Source organism: Opisthorchis viverrini, assembly GCF_000715545.1.
Source record: "Opisthorchis viverrini unplaced genomic scaffold opera_v5_113, whole genome shotgun sequence".
NCBI lineage: Eukaryota > Metazoa > Platyhelminthes > Trematoda > Opisthorchiida > Opisthorchiidae > Opisthorchis > Opisthorchis viverrini.
The window spans coordinates 403,186-421,206 of NW_008751767.1; the positions used below are offsets into that span (position 1 = coordinate 403,186).

Genomic DNA, 18,021 nt, shown 5'->3' on the forward strand with positions numbered 1-18,021 from the left:
AGGCCGTCGGTTGCAGACTTTGAGCCTTGACGCAGCAGGATTTGCCCCTGAACAATCAATATCTTAAAGACGGCTGCGGCCCTCCGGGGTTTCAGCCTGTGAAGCTTATCCATCACTTGTTTTAGTTGTCTACGAAGGCCATCAAAAGCTGCCAGAGATAGTTTTGGAAAAAGTGTAAGGGGTACACCATTTTCCGGTAGGTCGAACTCCGAAAGCCATCGATGGTGGAATAGGAAGCAGGCTAAGGAAAAGTCAATGAAGACTAATTCTGACTGCTTGGAACGGCTGACCACGAAATATAGATAACAGGTTTATACAGAGGAGCCACATCGCCGAGTAGAAAGGGCATGTGCCTTCTCCAACACAAGTATCCACAGTCTGGGAGTATCTGGGTGTTTCTACCACAAACTGTAAGTCGGATTACGTAGCTTTACCTCATCTTGTTTGTCCCAACGCTATCATTCGGCAGCCTCTGCGGTCGAATTCCCAAGTGCCTCAAAACGCGAGGGCATGCATATGTGGTCATCCGACAGACCACGTGAAAAACATAGGCGCCACCGTCCAGGATTTGCCGTCTGTCGAAATGGTACGATGTATGCATCTCAAACTCCCGTGTGAGCCAGTCGGCGTGCCGGGACACCTTTTGAATTGCGTGCGGCGACGTGTCGGAGTGTGGACTGAGTCCTTAAGGCGGCCATTCGCATTCTCCACACGGATGTTGGTCGCACTACTGGAATGAACCATTCCGGACTGCGAGTGCATGGCCTATATTCGGGCGATGTAAAACCGATGTAAACAAATCCAGGGTCGGTTTGGCGCAGAAGCCCTAGGTCTTGTCGGAATATGTGTGCTTGTAATACGATGAACATAAAGCCTACTGTACAGGGCTGTCCAGGCGAGCCATGGTTGAAATACGTGCTATTCGCAAAATGTGTCTATGACTAAAAACGCATGGATATTAAATGATACGTGCGTGCTTTTTGATGGCCTTTTGGACGTAAAAATAGCAAAGCATCACATCACAGCAGAACGCGACTCTAGCTGCACGCAGTTGCGACGCCAGCTTGTCCATAACAAAAGTCTTAACTGGAAAGTTTCGCCCCATCATTTCTCCGAATAAGCGGAACGGTTTACGCATGGGAGCAAAATGTTCGCTCTCTACGAATGCATACATAACCGGACGGCCGGTTTCCATGCCGTCCGTCATCAAGGAGGTGTACAGCTTATATCTACATGCCAAATATTGCCGGGACACCTTTTGAATTGCGTGCGGCGACGTGTCGGAGTGTGGACTGAGTCCTTAAGGCGGCCATTCGCATTCTCCACACGGATGTTGGTCGCACTACTGGAATGAACCATTCCGGACTGCGAGTGCATGGCCTATATTCGGGCGATGTAAAACCGATGTAAACAAATCCAGGGTCGGTTTGGCGCAGAAGCCCTAGGTCTTGTCGGAATATGTGTGCTTGTAATACGATGATCATAAAGCCTACTGTACAGGGCTGTCCAGGCGAGCCATGGTTGAAATACGTGCTATTCGCAAAATGTGTCTATGACTAAAAACGCATGGATATTAAATGATACGTGCGTGCTTTTTGATGGCCTTTTGGACGTAAAAATAGCAAAGCATCACATCACAGCAGAACGCGACTCTAGCTGCACGCAGTTGCGACGCCAGCTTGTCCATAACAAAAGTCTTAACTGGATAAGTTTCGCCCATCATGTCTCCGAATAAGCCGAACAGTTTACGCATGGGAGCAAAATGTTCGCTCTCTACGAATGCATACATAACCGGACGGCCGGTTTCCATGCCGTCCGTCATCAAGGAGGTGTACAGCTTATATCTACATGCCAAATATTAGGTGCTTTAAACAGCTTACCAAGGCTGTTTGTTGCATGCGTCCCGTACATATTCACAACATCTGGAAAGCGTCAAAACGACGGTATCTGCTGCCATCGGGGGCAGCATATGTGGCTATAGTGACCTGTTTCTGACTGGCACACAAGCACGCGTCCGGTCTCCCGAAGTTCTGCCAGGACCGAAGGCATATAAGTTGCCACGCAGCACCTACCCAACATAGCCAGTCGACGCTTCCGGCGGTAGTTGTATATATCCCGAGTGATAAAAATCTTGCCGAATTCATCCACTACAAGCTGCCGCAAATCACATGACGGCGTCCCATAGTTCAGAAGAGCCCTTCAGATGCCCAACTCGTCGCCGGTTAGCCATTGATTAACCAGAAGCCGGTCGTCCAAAAACTTTGACAATTTGTGGTTGTGTTCAAGAAAATAAGAGGTAAATGCCCAGTTGGTTCCTTTGCCCCGTGGACAAAGCCGCGTTGGAGAGCTGGCGCTTCGCGTACGTTTTTATTAGAAAATACGCTAGGCTTACTAGCTTCCCTGGATTCCCCGGCTTTCCGTTGGTCTTGGAAATCACCCACTGCATTTGTAGTACACCTGTAGCGGATAACGTGAGCAAATACCAGTTCAAAGTAGTGAAATAAAGTGAGAAAAAATAGACGAGATGATACAACTCACAGTTCGTTGGTACAGTTAGTTATTACCACCACAATATAGCCAAAGCGATCTCCTTCCTGGAATCTTCCTTGATATAGTCCTAGATACTTTCTATCCCGTCGCAGTCTAAAAGGTAGATCAGCGCTGGTTAATTCACTGCCAGCGTAATTCGACACAGCAAGAAGGGAACACGCCTTTCACGAGGTACAGAATATGTATTATCTCCATATTTCTTTTTCGTTCATTTTAATCAAAAGTTATTCGGTATGAAGAGAAGAGGAGTAAGCTGAGGTTTTAGTGAGAGATAGAAAGTGGTACAAATTGCGTAATGATAAGTTACAAAGAAAGTACAAATGTACAATGGTTAGAATGATCACCATGCACCCATTGGCAACACAAAACAGCGTTGGTCCCTCGATTACTGAATGAACGCACAAATATCACATAGTTATCCTTCATATATTGATTTAAAGGCCTTCTCAAATGCCCTGGATGAAAAAATTCAACCAAAAATTTCTGAACACACGCTTGTGAAGCCACGTTTGAAGCCATAGCACACCAAGTTCAAAGTCGAACGTGCGCCAAAAATTTCGAAAGATTAATCAAAGCAAATCGGAAAAAAGTGACGGCAGTTGAGGGTGATTTTTGGACCAAGCACATATGCGATGAAATGCGACATTTTGTCATTGAAGTTTTTAATTCACCCACAATGGTTTTACAGAAAAATACCTTGCGCATCCAAAGCGCTTAAAACCGTTCCGCTCATAGTGGTGGAGTTAATGAGCCCGGGAGTGACCTTGACATATGGTGCTGATTTGAACTTCGAGACCACCTTCCCTTTCCTCAGCATTGTAGTATACGGTGTTTGTCAATTTGATTGATATATATGTAAGTATTGGTGATGTACAACCTTGCTTACTGGGCTTTGGCTCATGAGCTTTGTTTCTGTTCTCCATCCACAGAAATTGTCGTGAACACCTGCCTTCGGAGAATCACTGTACCCTGGTGCTTCCATAGCGTGCATATTACAGCATTATCCTTGGATCTAGGGTATAGATTCTGGCACCAAACCTACAGTGCTTCGAAGAGCTTCACCATTCTGGAACGCACACGTTCCAGAATGGTTCCAGACGTTGGTTTGTGCTCTACAATCGTACGCTCCCACTGTAACCAGGCTTCTCGAGTTATTGAAAGGGATTAGTACATGGGATCAGGGCACTTGCCAAAGTTCTTCGGGTCGGTTTTTAATTCAGTGACATTGGTTTGTCTGAGAAGCACCGCTCTATAAATTTATAGTGTTGTGTAGTGAGCTTGCGGTGGTGGGGAGTTACGGACTCAGATTGGTACACAGGATCGAGGCTTTCGCCCAAGCTTCCCTAGTCGGGCTTGTTCTTGTCGTTCAGCGGCTGCCGTTCGCCTGAAAGGTATAAACAGAAAGGGGTGTAGCACTGCTCTTTAAGTCCTCACGGGCGGTAATCTTGCCAGCACGAGAACTCAAGTAAAAAAGCGTATAAAAATGCTTTGAATAGGGTACTATATACAGCGTAAACAACTTCCGGAGGAAGATTATTCCACACACCAGTTACCCGAATTAAGAAAAAGCAACTAATGAAAATATGCGCTCTGAGCTTGAAGATCGTACCATGTCCCCGCCGTGTGTTAGGTTGACGATCCACCTATTCACGGATGGATACACAGGATCGAGGCTTTCGCCCAAGTTTCCTGGGTCAGTTTTGTTCTTGTCGTTGGCCAAACCCTGTCCAAACAAGGTTAAAGTAAATAGTAGGTTCTCTCGGATGCGACGACACTCCAGGGGAAGGTCAAGCACCGCGCCGGTAACCATTTTGTGGCAGGTTCGGTGAGGGTTACGCCTTCCTTGCGTCCTGAGTAGACAACTTGGTTAGCGTGTTGAAGAAGTGGTCTGATGTAGGCCCCATAGAATATCTGGAAGTCCGTGCGATTAATACGGAGGAAGGTTCGCTGAATCATCCGTAGAACTACCTATGACTTTTGAACAAATTTTTCATGATGAAGTAAAAAGGACATGTTTGAAGAGAGCCAGATATCCAAATTCCTTATGGCACTATGCTCGTGATGTCCTCTGGTACATTCTGAGCATGCACGACGAAGGCGTTCACTGAGTCTTCTCCGAATGACATACGGACACGCTTTTGCCAGACCAACGACCACTGCTTTGCAGCGTCTACATCCCTTTGAAGGGCACTAGCATTACAACTACAAGCTTTCAAGGCGTCTGGAAAAAGTAGACACGGACTTGAAGAAACATCTGGAAGTTCGTTGAAGTAGATCAGACACAACAGTGGTCCCAAAACAGAGCCATGAGGAGCTCTGAAGGAGACCGCCGAAGAAGAGTAGGTGGAGTCTACTCTCACTACGAATGTTTTGTCTGATAGAAACGCCTTTATCCAGTGTGGAATTTTTCCTTGAATCCCGTAAGACTCGAGTTTGTGGAGCAGCGAGACGCATGGGTCTCGATTGAATGCCTCTGAAAAGTCGAAAAATATGGCATCCGTTGTGAGTCTTTCGTCCTTAGTTTCGGTCATGCTATCCACAAATACGAGTGTATTCTTCACGCAAGGACGGTTTTTGAGGAATCCTTTTTGCACTGTGTATATCAAGTTGTTTGTAGTGAGGTGCTTTAAGATGACCCACTTCAAAATGTGTTCCATCACCTTCAGCGGTACGCTGGTGAGGCTGATAGTCTTGTAGCTGCCGGGCGACAGCTGGTCCCCAGTTTTGTCGATTGGCGGATGGGGACAGGATTATGAGGGCTTTGCTTATCGAATCCCACAGGCACTAGTTGATGGGATCAGTTGGAGGAGACGCCTAATTTTTGTGGTACATAATTCAGTGTGTTGTGCGTCGAGGTGTTGCTTGATGGCCATCAGAGATGAAAGAGAAACTAATTCCTGTCTGAGAATTATAGATCTGGTTCTTCTGTGGCTTATACGAGGGCCTGAAAGCCTTGACCAGTTAACTGACTCAAGCTGACAACTTCCTTCTCCGCAAATGGGAATCTTGGTTGTTGATGTTGGTCTAAATTATCAGATTACTCAGCCAGTGGCCCTTCTTCATCAAAGCTACCACATACAATGCATAGTCGTTCTAATAAAAAGTAGTCCAGCTGTAGCACCCTTTCGGTGCCCAGCTGCCATGCCATCCGAAGGTTGCAGGAGGGCTGGGATACTGCCAGGTTGCCCAAGCCTAGTTAGGGGAGTCAAGAGGCAGAGGTAGGGTTCGAACCACGGACCTTCCGGACAGTAAATTTGCGCTCTAACCACTTGGGCCATCTCGTCCCGTTTCAGATAGTGTGGAGCCTATCATAAGCGGCAGTTATGTTGGTGACAACTGGTGTCTAAATGAGACAGGATAGGGGTAGTTTTGTGCTTGGTAGCTTAGCAGTCAAGGACTGCCTAAGCTTGCCAATATAATGTTATTACAAGAGGCTAGATGCAGAGTTGGCGTGATAAGGGACGGCAAACACGTAAGGACTGATGGGACTAGAACTTTCGGAATTTGTAACGTGAGTTTGACAGTACCATAATTAAAAAGGAAAAATGAGTGTAAGAAAATGCTTCGCCAGTCCTCAAAACACTGCTATCAGCTTCAATCTACAAGTGGTGCGTTGGGAAAAAGCTCAAAGTCCTTAACCTTGAATGCTAGCAGTGAAGGATAAGGAATGCGGTTTTGTCTTTTTTAATTTTTTGTTATATGCGATCACTCCCGGAGCAGTACAGAGGAGTCAGTATGTTGTGTTTTGCGAACAAAGTGAGTTTTGGTGCTGTGAAACCCCAACTACGACAAAAGTGGCTACAACTTTGAATGGCGATGTAAGCCATGGGCGTTGCAGAGTACTGTCAGGCTATCCCACGTATCTTTTGGGGAACTGGTGGGAAGCCACTTGTGTTCACAGCGTGCCTTCTGTTGTCTACGTTTGGTTTCCTCCACTTTTCTTATATTTATATTCAGAAGCACAAATGGTTTAACCAGGATAAAACAAACGGGCCTTGTGAAAGAGAAACGTCTCTCGTGCCAACAAAATAAATTTCAATTAGGTTTTCCTCGCGAGCCATCAAATAGGGTCAGTCGAAATCACGCTACTGCCACCAGGTTGTCGTTCTCGTGGTATGAAAATATTGGAGCGAAAGCCTTGTGTGTTGACGAGGATAATCCACCAACATCCTTACACGCAGCAGCGAATTTCGCCCATTTTCGTATTGCTACGTACAGCACCTTAAAAAGTACCTGGGTTTAGTCACAAAAAAGACCCGCACGCTTTAGACGAGATCCGGAGATAAAAACCGTGTTATCGCTCTGTTATGAATAGAATATCGATTTTGATTGAGCGCGAGAACAAGAATGAATAGTGTAGAATGAATAGCGCTTTACTTGTCTACGAATAGACGTACATAAGCTGAAAATGAAGGCGAAAGCATGGTTAATACAAAACGATAATGTGAGCACAAAGAATATTCATGACATTCACTCTGGCCGTTGGATTGTGTGTAGAGGGATAAATTGGGTACAGTTATTGGATGAATAATTGTAAAAATCTAATGAGTAATAGTGAGTGTGTTTAGGCTTCTCGATTTCTTAAAATTTAGGGCCGTGTGCGCTGCTGGAGACTGGCTAAATCAGAGATGCTAGGGTCATATGTATCTGGGGATGCAGGTGCATTGCTCGGGCACGGGGGTGAGACTGAAATATGATCGATATTATCTCCAATGTTATTGAGCGGAGGCGTGTGCAAGTCAGATAGAGGGGGTGCATGAACACCATTGTCTTCATTGGGTGAGGTACGCGTGGGATCGTTGACATGTGTGTGATCACCACAAGGAGCGAGATGGCGGACGGATACAGTGCTTTCTTTCCCGCCGGGAAAACGAACACGGGCGTAATGTGGATTGCTATTTATTAATTGGACTTCCTCAACGACGGGCTCATACTTTGAGGCACGGTCAAATCTCCTCAGTAAAACAGGTCCTGGAACAGTGAGCCAAGTCGGTATAGATAAACCACAGGATGACCGGCGTTCAAACCGGAATATCCGTTCATGTGGAGTAACATTCGTGGAGACGCAGAGAAGGGACCGTATAGAGTGGAGGGCATCCGGTAGAGCCGACTCCCAGTGACAGATTTGGAGGCCTTTCGTCTTGAGTCTAAGCTGGATTGCGTTCCAGAGTGTTCCGTTGAGGCGTTCGACTTGCCCGTTCCCCTGGGGATTATAAGAAGTTGTTCGGCTGGTGCAAACTCCCCTGTCATGTAGGAATGTGGACAGTTCGTCAGATATGAATGACGAGCCACGATCCGAATGTACATATGCAGGCATGCCAAACAAAGAGAATAACTCACACAGACATTTAATAACTGTAGACGCACATGTATCTACGCAGGGAAAGGCAAACGGAAAACGAGAAAACTCGTCAACGATGGTAAGGAGATACCGGTTTCGAGTAACAGAAGGTAGAGGTCCTTTAAAATCGATGCTAATTCGTTCAAATGGTTGGGTCGCTTTGATGAGCGTAGCGGGGGGTGGTTTGTAAAACTGCGGTTTGATGGCGGCGCAAACCGTACACTTTGTGGTGATGTCCTTGACATCTTGGAGAGAGAACGGCAGGTTTTTGGAAAGAACAAAGTGGTGCATTCGAGTGATTCCAGGATGGCACAAGGAATCGTGAATTTCTTTTAATTTATCATTGCCGATCACATTGGCGCATAGGTTACGCGATAAGGTGTCAGCAACCAGATTGTCTTTTCCAGGTCTGTAGCTCACATCGTAGCTAAAAGCGGAAAGTTCCATTTTCCATCGCTGAATTTTATCATTTTTTATCTTACTTTTCTGCGACGAACCATACATAAAGGAAACTGACCGCTGGTCAGTGATAAGCTTGAAGTGCTTCCCGAAGAGATAATGCTTCCATTTACGGATAGATTCAACGATGGCGTATGCCTCCTTCTCAATAGCAGAGTGATTCTTTTCGCTCGGTGTCAGTGTTCTAGAAAAGAAGGCCACCGGTTGGCCGTTCTGAGTCAGAGATGCAGCAATGGCTATGTCTGAGGCGTCAGTCTCGACAACCAATGGTGCGTTGTAGTCGACTGTCACAACCATGGCGTTCTCTAACTCCTTCTTTAAATTTTTGAAAGACTGTTGCACACGCTCCGGTAAGGGGAAAGTCTTATTTCTGACAAGCACACTGATTTTGTCAGAGAAGCATGGTATCCATTGCGAATAATAAGCAAACATACCAACAACACGTTGTTGGGATTTAGCGTCATGTGGATGAGGGAGTTCACGAATAGGTTTCATTCGTTCAGGATCTGGTTTGATAATTCCTTTAGAGACTTCGTAGCCCAGAAGGCGTATTTGTTTGGCTGCTATGATGCTTTTCTTACAGTTAAGGGTAATTCCATATTTTCTTATTACTTCAAAGAAAGATTTGAGGTTCTGGTCATGCTCACTTTGGGTAGTCCCACAAATAGTGACGTTGTCGATGTAAGCGTAGGTGCTACTTAGGTTCTCAGACTTGATTATTTGGTCAATAGTACGTTGAAAACATGCTACTCCGTTGGTTACACCGAAAGGAATACGACGGAACTGAAACAGCTCTCCGCATGCTTCAAAAGCCGTATACGGTTTATCTTGCTCACTGATTGGAACTTGATGGTAAGCACTCAATAGGTCTAAGGTGCTAAAGACAGTATGACGGGAAATTTCTTCGATCATTTTATCCAGTCGCGGTAACGGATACGCGTCTAGGTATGTGAACCGATTAATGGTTTGACTGTAGTCCACTACCATGCGTCTTTTGTGGTTTGAATTTTTCGTGACCAGTACTTGAGCCCTCCATGGAGAACTCGAAGGTTCGATTATACCTTCATCCAATAGTCGATTAACTTCACAGCGGATAAATTGTTCATCGTCCGGATTATAACGTCGCGATTTTGTAGCAACAGGCTTGCAGTCGGGTGAGAGGTTAGCAAAAAGAGGAGGTGACTCGACCGCAGCAGCAGGTAGACCGCAGAGGGTGAATGGACCTCGGTCCCCACCGAATGTGATTTCAACTTTGTTATGTAGACCAAGGAAGTCATGGCCTAGCAGCAGGTCAGCACATAGATTGGGTAATACCAATAGTTTGATCTTTTTGTAAACGGTGCCCCTGTAATCGATGGATGCGTAGCAGTAGCCTCTAGTTGAACACGTCAGAGAGGTAGATGCCATGGTAATCACAGAATTGTTAGCATATACCTTCCAGCCATGTTTACCAACCACCAAAGGAGATATGTAACTGCTCGAACTTCCTGTGTCTATGAGGGCCTGAAGCGATATCCCGTTCACCTTTATGCTGGTCACCGTGCGAGACAAGCAGTTCGGGGCCGCAGCAGTCAACAGGGAAGATAAGGCCGAATCCGTTGTGCAATTTGAGTGACACTTTACAGATTTGGATCGACAAACACGCTGAAAATGGCCTGTTTTGCCACATGATTTACAAACTGCTTCTCTTGCGGGGCACTTTGACCGTGGATGTCTGGAACGACCACAAAAGTAACATATCTGAGAACTGATTGACGAGAGATAGGGTGTAGAATCAGGGGAGTTTGAGTGTGAAGGGATAACTGTAGATGTCTGTAAAGGTGCTGCAGCCGCAGAAAATGATATCGCCTGGTTATGTGAGTATGACTGAGCTTGTTTGTGGGCCAATTCTAATGACCTGGCCAATTCATGAGCTTCATCGAGAGTGAGTTCGTTTTGAGCTAGAAGTCGTTCTCTGATGGTAGTAGACTGAAGTCCGTTGATTAGAGCATCGCGTACACTTTCGTTTTGATGGTCAATGGCGGACACCGCCTTGAAATCACAATTTTTGGCCAAGGATTTAAGCCTCTGAACAAACTGATCAACATCTTGACTGGTGTCTTGTTTGCAAGTTTGTAGAAGATGGCGAGCATAAATTATATTCTTTGGACGAACGTACAACTTTTCAAGTGCACTGATAGCTGATTCGTAATCTGGACAGTCAGCGATATAAACGTATACAGGTGCATCCACAAAATGGATCAGAGTTTCGAGTTTATTTAGATTGGGCGATTCGACAGTGCCCAGAAACGTTTGGAAGGTTCGGAACCAATGATTCCAACGCGTTGTTGCGTCTGGAGAATTAGGATCTGCGTCGAAACACTTGGGTCGCAGCAACGGTTCCATTGTATTCTTAGACAAGTAAATTGTTACGAATAGAATATCGATTCTGATTGAGCGCGAGAACAAGAATGAATAGCGCTTTACTTGTCTAAGAATAGACGTACATAAGCTGAAAATGAAGGCGAAAGCATGGTTAATACAAAACGATAATGTGAGCACGAAGAATATTCACGACACGCTCACAGTTAGGTGCTTGTTTGGGTCACTGTCGCCCTATCAGAGCCGCCATAACAGAGAGCGTTGCCCTGAACTGTTGTGTACAATCCTGGTCTGTGAATTTTAGGGAGCTTCACAGATAGACGAAAGTTTCAAACATCAGCTTTCCGATCGAGGAGAAAGGGCTCGGTAATTTTGTTGGCTGACTTCCGACGTTTTGTAGATGTTGCGTTAACCCTCAGAGGATGCACACTTGTGGACGTTCTGTCCTGAGAGATACCCCCAGAAGTAGTTTTCTCGCATTGTGGACCGGTCTTAGGTTAAATTTAGCTTTACCTCATATCGGTTGTCAGCCCATCACCTTCGAATTACGATATGGATGAGTGTTTCCTTGTCGCTCCCTGTGCTGCAGTCTTTTGAGGAGATGTACAGCTATGACTACTAATGAAGCTTCTTGGTCAAAATGAAGCCCTTCAGAGACGTCCGAAAAAAGTCGTTCAGCTGTAGAACCCTTTCGGCGCCTAGCTACCGTGTCACCGGAAGGAAGCACGAGGGCTGGGAAACTGCCAGGTTGTCCAAGCCTAGACAAGGGAAGTCGAGAAGCAGAGGTTGGTTTCGAAACACGGGCCTTCAGCAAATTCGCGCTCTAACCACTGGGCCATTTCGCTTCCACCCTTTAGAGATCCTTTGTAGAAAACGATAATTTCCATACACTAACTCGTTGCTGTGCTGCTAGTGAAGTGCACCCTGTGAGGGACGTGCGGCTACACTGTCAGTGGTTATCCTCCAATACTTTTTAGATAAGTGAGTTTATATCCACCGGATGGTAGTTAAATGATTCTTCCTGTCTTCCGGGAAGCTCGTTCTGGGAAGGCAGATTCCTCTGTGATTGCTGTTACAAACGGTAGATTTGTCTTTATCTGCGACACAGTCCTTTTCATAACCGTCTTGATTTGGACCCTAAATTATGGCATGAAGCGGACTCTCTACAACCATAGGTTGACAACCATTCTCATCGTGTGGCCACTAAATACCGTCCAAAAGAATAATAAGCGGGTTTGTTTTATGTTTTACGATTGCCACCACGTCCATTAAGTACATTCATCCGTTGTTTGCTGTCAGGCTTTTAAACCAGAACCCTTGGCTGAGGACACTAATAATTCTCTTATCTGAGGCTATCCCAGCCTGCCTAGGCATACGGATGTTACAACTAAAAATACGTCCATGTCACATCAGCCGTCGCGTGTTTTCATCAGCTGCTTTGCCTTGCTGAATACAAGAGGCCATTGTTACTGGTGGAAAGAGTCAGTAATCACCTGTCGCCCCTTCTGGAATACCTGCGTGGACTCCAACCATGGACCTATCCGCCACTTTTGATTGCGCATTTCAGGTCTACGCAAAGCGCGCTCACCCGCTTAGCCATTGAGAGGCTAATGGACCCAGAAATCAAACGGACGTATCATAACTGCCCTCTCGAAAGCCTGTCAGATTGTACGACGTCGGATAATAATGGCCATCTAAAAATAATATCCAAAGCCCTACTTAAAACCGGGGCTACCGTTTGCGGTACAACCCAGTCAGTCTCATCCAAACATTGGGTCTCTGATAGGATCATGGCTTTCCTGGATGCTCAATGAATGGTTCCTCCTGGCCGCAATCTCAGCCCAACCCCACGCATCATCCGACGCCAGGTGAGACAGCGTCTGTGCAAACCCGGCGGCTTGGTGGATCCGAAAGACCGAGGAAATGGAAGGTGCAAAAATGCCGGAAAAGTCCATGGGTTATTCCACTTGATTCGTTCGACCGGTTCTTGAAATCTTTTTGTCGGCGAAGCCCTCAGGGATCAGAATGGCCCTAATATTCAGCAAGGGAGAACATTCAGACAGTTGGGCACAGTACTTAGAACAGTAGTTCACTTGGCCGCGTGCTATCTGCATCCTGGACTGTCAGCCTTTCACAGAAGCGTGGCCTGTGAATATGTAGCTCCCTTCAGCCTCTGAGATGTCCGAGTGAATATCTCTACTCAGTCTCTTGGTCCAGGCGACTTTCGCCCGCTCTGGTGGTGAGTTGCCCCTATTTGGGACGAATATACTGTACTGGGCGCAACGGGTGAGTCGGTAAATATGCCTAGTGAATATGGTAACCACAGGGTTGTTAGTTTGACTCCCGTTGCAACAAGGCTTCTGGCGTCACTAATTCTTCGTCACTTGACGGCGGCAAGCGAAATGTTGACCTGTGGGAATCAAGCGGGGTTTCAAGCGGGTAGAGACTGTGTAGACCACGTCAAGTGTTAGAGCAACGCCATATGTACAAACGATCTACAACCGTAGTATTCCTTGACTTCAACAGTGCGTTCGGTTCTGTCGGTCGATCAGTGATGTTAACTACATTTGCTCAACAGGGTATGCCCCAGAAGTCTGAGCATAATCCGATTCCTATGTTCACATACTTCTGGGTGGGTGAGAGTGCATGGTGAGCTCTCCAAAACCTTCCCTACAAAAAGTGGTGTCAGAGAAGGGTGTCCACTCTTTGCATTCTTGTTCAACTTCGTCATTAATGAATTAACGAGGCGAACACTGACGGTCTTCAAAACCCCGGTGTTCACATTGTTGCTGGCGAGAGCCTTGTCGACCTGGAGTACGCAGATGACATCGCCCTCATCTCTGAAGACCAAAGCAAAGTACAATCTCTGTTGAATAGAATGGCCACCATCATACCATCTTTCGACATGCGCCTTGCACCTTCAAAGTGCAAAGTCCTGCTTCAGAACGTGCCATCTGCGAACATATCCCTTAAAATTCAAGGAGAATCACTGGAGATTGTGGAAGTCTTTACGTACCTCATATATATATAGTAAGAGCTGTATTGTATGGTTTCAAGGTATAATCTTTGAGGATGATGCTGTGTGGTGTTTTCGGGCTTTTGATCACCGATGTCTTAGAAGTGTTACTGGTGTCGGCCTTTCCGTCACGAAGATACTGGACCTTACCGTGGTGTGGGAGTCTGTGTACCTCGGCGACCCATTGGGCTATACTGGGGGGTTTCCTCGCGACACTCACAGTCTCTCATAGCAGGTTGGTCCATGGGTGGAGGTCTGACAAAGACAGTCTCCTGGCACTCCAGGTTGGGGACTGGAACATGTATGGCGACATGTTCCGTAAAAATGGTAATGTGCTTGCATTCCTAGCCCAACACCGCTGCCTTGCGGTCAGGCTTTTGAGCCAAAGGCTTTGGTTGAGGACCCTAGTCGTCTTCCTGTCTAGGTGTGGCACCCTGGCAGTATCTCAGCCCTCGTACGGCTTCGCCCCTCATGGGCCTTGTCAGACAGGCGTAGTTTTTGAGTATCCGTCAACCCCATTTTCAGGCCTTATGTATAGATTGGTAGTGTATTTCGGTATATATGGTATCGAATTCCTCCCCAAGATTACTTGGTTAATTTCGACCCGCTTTATCTTAGACAAATCTCTATGCGTTAAAAAGATGCTTTTTTTTACCGACGGGCCATGTATTTCATGTTCCATGTATGTTGGTTTTTCATCCAGTTGAGTTGTCCATCGCATTTCCGCTTCCTTTTCAGAACTAATGAGAAAACCGCTACGAGCTTTAGCATATGTCATCCTGTTCGTTTTATTATTTGGCCTGATTAATGTCATTCTCCGCCATTTCCGAATATTAACTACATTCAATCCCTTTCGTCGGTCTGGGGACATTGTCTTGCTTTGGGATTACGGATCCATGGCGATAAACCACAAAGAAAAGCAGGTAAGTGTTCTTTTCGAGGTTTTTGTAAACCTTGAAACATTCCAGGGGAACCCTCGCAAATACCAAGTGAGGTAGTTCTAGAAAGCGGGGTTCTCTTAGAGGCCACAGGTGACCTCGCTGGTGGTGACACCGCGCGATGGCTGATGTGACATGGGAATACTTTTAGTTGTAACGTTCGTAGGCTTACGCGGGCTGTGTTAGCCTCAGATCAGTGTTCATAGCCAGGGCTTGTGGTTCAAAAGGCTGACGGTAAGGTAGTGGAGATTCTTGGGAAACGCAAGTGCATTGCCATTTTTGTAAGACAAGTCACCGTACCGGTTCCAACCCCCAAACTGGAGACCCAGGAGGATGTGTTGGTCGGTCTTCTATGAGTGTTACGCTTGCCAGAGCAAATAATAATAATAATAATAATAATAATAATAATAATAATAATAATAATAATAATAATAATAATAATAATAATAATAATAATAATAATAATAATAATAATAATAATAATAATAATAATAATAATAATAATAATAATAATAATAATAATAATAATAATAATAATAATAATAATAATAATAATAATAATAATAATAATAATAATAATAATAATAATAATAATAATAATAATAATAATAATAATAATAATAATAATAATAATAATAATAATAATAATAATAATAATAATAATAATAATAATAATAATAATAATAATAATAATAATAATAATAATAATAATAATAATAATAATAATAATAATAATAATAATAATAATAATAATAATAATAATAATAATAATAATAATAATAATAATAATAATAATAATAATAATAATAATAATAATAATAATAATAATAATAATAATAATAATAATAATAATAATAATAATAATAATAATAATAATAATAATAATAATAATAATAATCAAAGACGGCAACATCAGTGTTGCCACTGATGCTTCACTGCCGTACTGCCAGAGCAAAACATGGGCTCTGTAGGACAAGCGCACATTCCAAACCCCAGCCTGGTACGAGAGATTCTGCGAGTGCCGCACGAACACCAGCCAGTATACCTCAATGGATTATGGAGGCATACAGCGATCTTGTAAGTACAGTAATCCCGGAGCAAATAGTCCTATCGATCCAGCTATCAAGTTCTGAAGTAAAGACAGGTTTCAACAAGTACGATTCAAAGCCTATTTATCCAACTCTTGTGTGGCACGAGGGTATAAGTTGTGCAGAACATACGGTGGATCTGGATTTTTCATCACGAAAAAAAAGACAGCAAAAAACAGTCTCTGTAGCCGAGGACTAGTGGCCTGCTCGGAAAACTTTTCACATTCTACATTCCTCTGTTCGGTACCTGTACTGATCCCTTAACAATCCTCAAGTGCAGTAAAGAGTTCGAGATAGCTCAGTGGTTCAGGCGCGACCTCACCGACCAAAAGGGATGGGGTTATAACTGAAACTCGGCATATCGACCGCTCTTGTGAGGGCTCAGGGGACTTATCAGTACCTCAGCCCTCGTCCTCTCGTCGGGGTAGTGTGGCAGCTAGGTACTGGAAGGGGTCACAGCTGGAGCGACTATTCCCCACATACAGCTGAGCGACTATTCCCCACATGTTTATTCATCATTGTATGCAAGAAGTGGTAGTTGAACTGACTACTCTGCTCCACTGCACTACCATCCTTTTGCGCTCATACCATTCGCAGTTTTTATTCTGCGGAAAATCACGCTTTTACTAAAGGAGACACGAATCGGCCAACGCAATATAGATCACGATTGAACCAGTCAGACTTTAAGTACAGCTATTATCAATAACCAAAGCTGATCTTTGCGAACTATATAAGCGCAAACTCGAAGAGAGGTACTCGTTGTGTCACTATTTTTCGCACTGAGCTTTGCTGAGTGTTCTGGCACGATTTCCGGGACTTTTGAAAGCGAGAAGTACCGCGGTCGCCAGTCCATTCTAAAGGAGCTCCTTCTCGCACTAGACTCTTTTGGTGCACACAGCTCCTTTTCTTCCACACACTTTGTAGCTCTCTCGATATGGATCCCGAAACGGATAGTGTTCGCCCCAAGAGTCGGCGTTCAGAAAGTTGACCATTTCGATTCCATTGGCCGAGTAGCCATACTTCATGGCCAGCCTCTCCACTTTACCTTAACTCGGTTTCCTAATGCACAGTCATCGTCATCATCGTTCACGCTCCTTTGGCACCTATTTTCCATGCCACCCAAAAGATGCATGAGGGCTGAGATACTGCTAGGTTACCCGAGCCAAAACAGAAACAGTCGAGATGCCGATGTTGGGTTCGAACCAGGATCTTTCCGGTCTATAGGTTCGCGCCCTAACAACCGAGCTATCTCGAGCTTCTTCATGGGACGCAAACAGGCGAATGTGGACCTGGCGCTTACGTTTCATGTGCTGCAACTGCCGTGACAAATGAAACCATCTTGTTGGTTTGGAGCTACTGTGACTACAAGTTGCATCGGGGAGTAAGTTGGAGTGTGCCACACCCCAGGCGAGTAGATCCCATCCAGACGTACAATCTCACGACATTCAAAACCGACACGAGTGACGAGATGTTAGCATTCGTCAAATTCGAGTTCGCAGCATTTTGATTCAAACTGAAAATCACACGGTACCAGTGAAAAGAAAGAAAGCGTTCAGCTGTAGCTGTGCCTAGCTGCCATGCCACCCAAAGGAAGCATGAGGGCTGGAATATTGCCAGGTTGCCCAAGCCTAGACAGGGGAAGTCGAGAGACGGAGGTCGGATTCGAACCACGGACCTTTCGGTCAGTAAATTCGCGCTCTAACCACTTGGGCCATCTCGCCCCATTAATGAGTAAGCTTGAACGATGCATAGAATTTCAGTTAGTAATCGGAAGCTCTATTCAACAGCTCTGTAGACAGCTTGAATCGATAACGTTTTCGCTGTCATCACTTTGTCTCCCACTACGTAGCCTGCACGTTGGAGGTGTGAGCTTGGTCTACCAACCTCAGTGCTTGCAAGCTGCGGTTTCGAGAATATCTGCGACCACCATCTTTCGGACATTGTCAGCGATCCTTCAATAACAAACCTAATGAGTTCTAGTAATGTAGTTGTTTCTGAAACCGAAAATAACGCCCGAGGTGAATTCTTTGACTTGGTCCGAAGCCTAATACTTTGGGTTTTTGATATCAGGCGCCGTTCGTCAGCTAGATACGTTCATTAGCAAGGTTTCCTTGTATCGTTGTATGAACTACAGTCACGTCGGATTAATAGACACAGTAATTTTCAAGACGCAAGGAACTACTCATAAGGTTGCTGAAAATTGCTTGACAACTTTGGGAGTAGCCTGTTGTGTATTGACAACATATTTCAATATCTCAAATATCGTGC

At 45.0% G+C, this 18,021-nt stretch overlaps 1 protein-coding gene across 1 annotated transcript in view; it reads left to right on the top strand.

The window, feature by feature from the left end:
* Window positions 1-12,514: 12,514 nt before the first annotated feature.
* T265_13839 (hypothetical protein) overlaps window positions 12,515-18,021 on the top strand; it is a gene marked incomplete at both ends in the record, with an annotated part of 56,905 nt that continues 51,398 nt past the window's right edge. Inside the window, 4 exons of the mRNA XM_009170817.1 lie at window positions 12,515-12,579; window positions 12,916-12,997; window positions 13,830-13,962; window positions 14,466-14,650. Coding sequence (XP_009169081.1) covers window positions 12,515-12,579; window positions 12,916-12,997; window positions 13,830-13,962; window positions 14,466-14,650 — 465 coding nt within the window. The remainder of the gene's footprint in view (window positions 12,580-12,915; window positions 12,998-13,829; window positions 13,963-14,465; window positions 14,651-18,021) is intronic.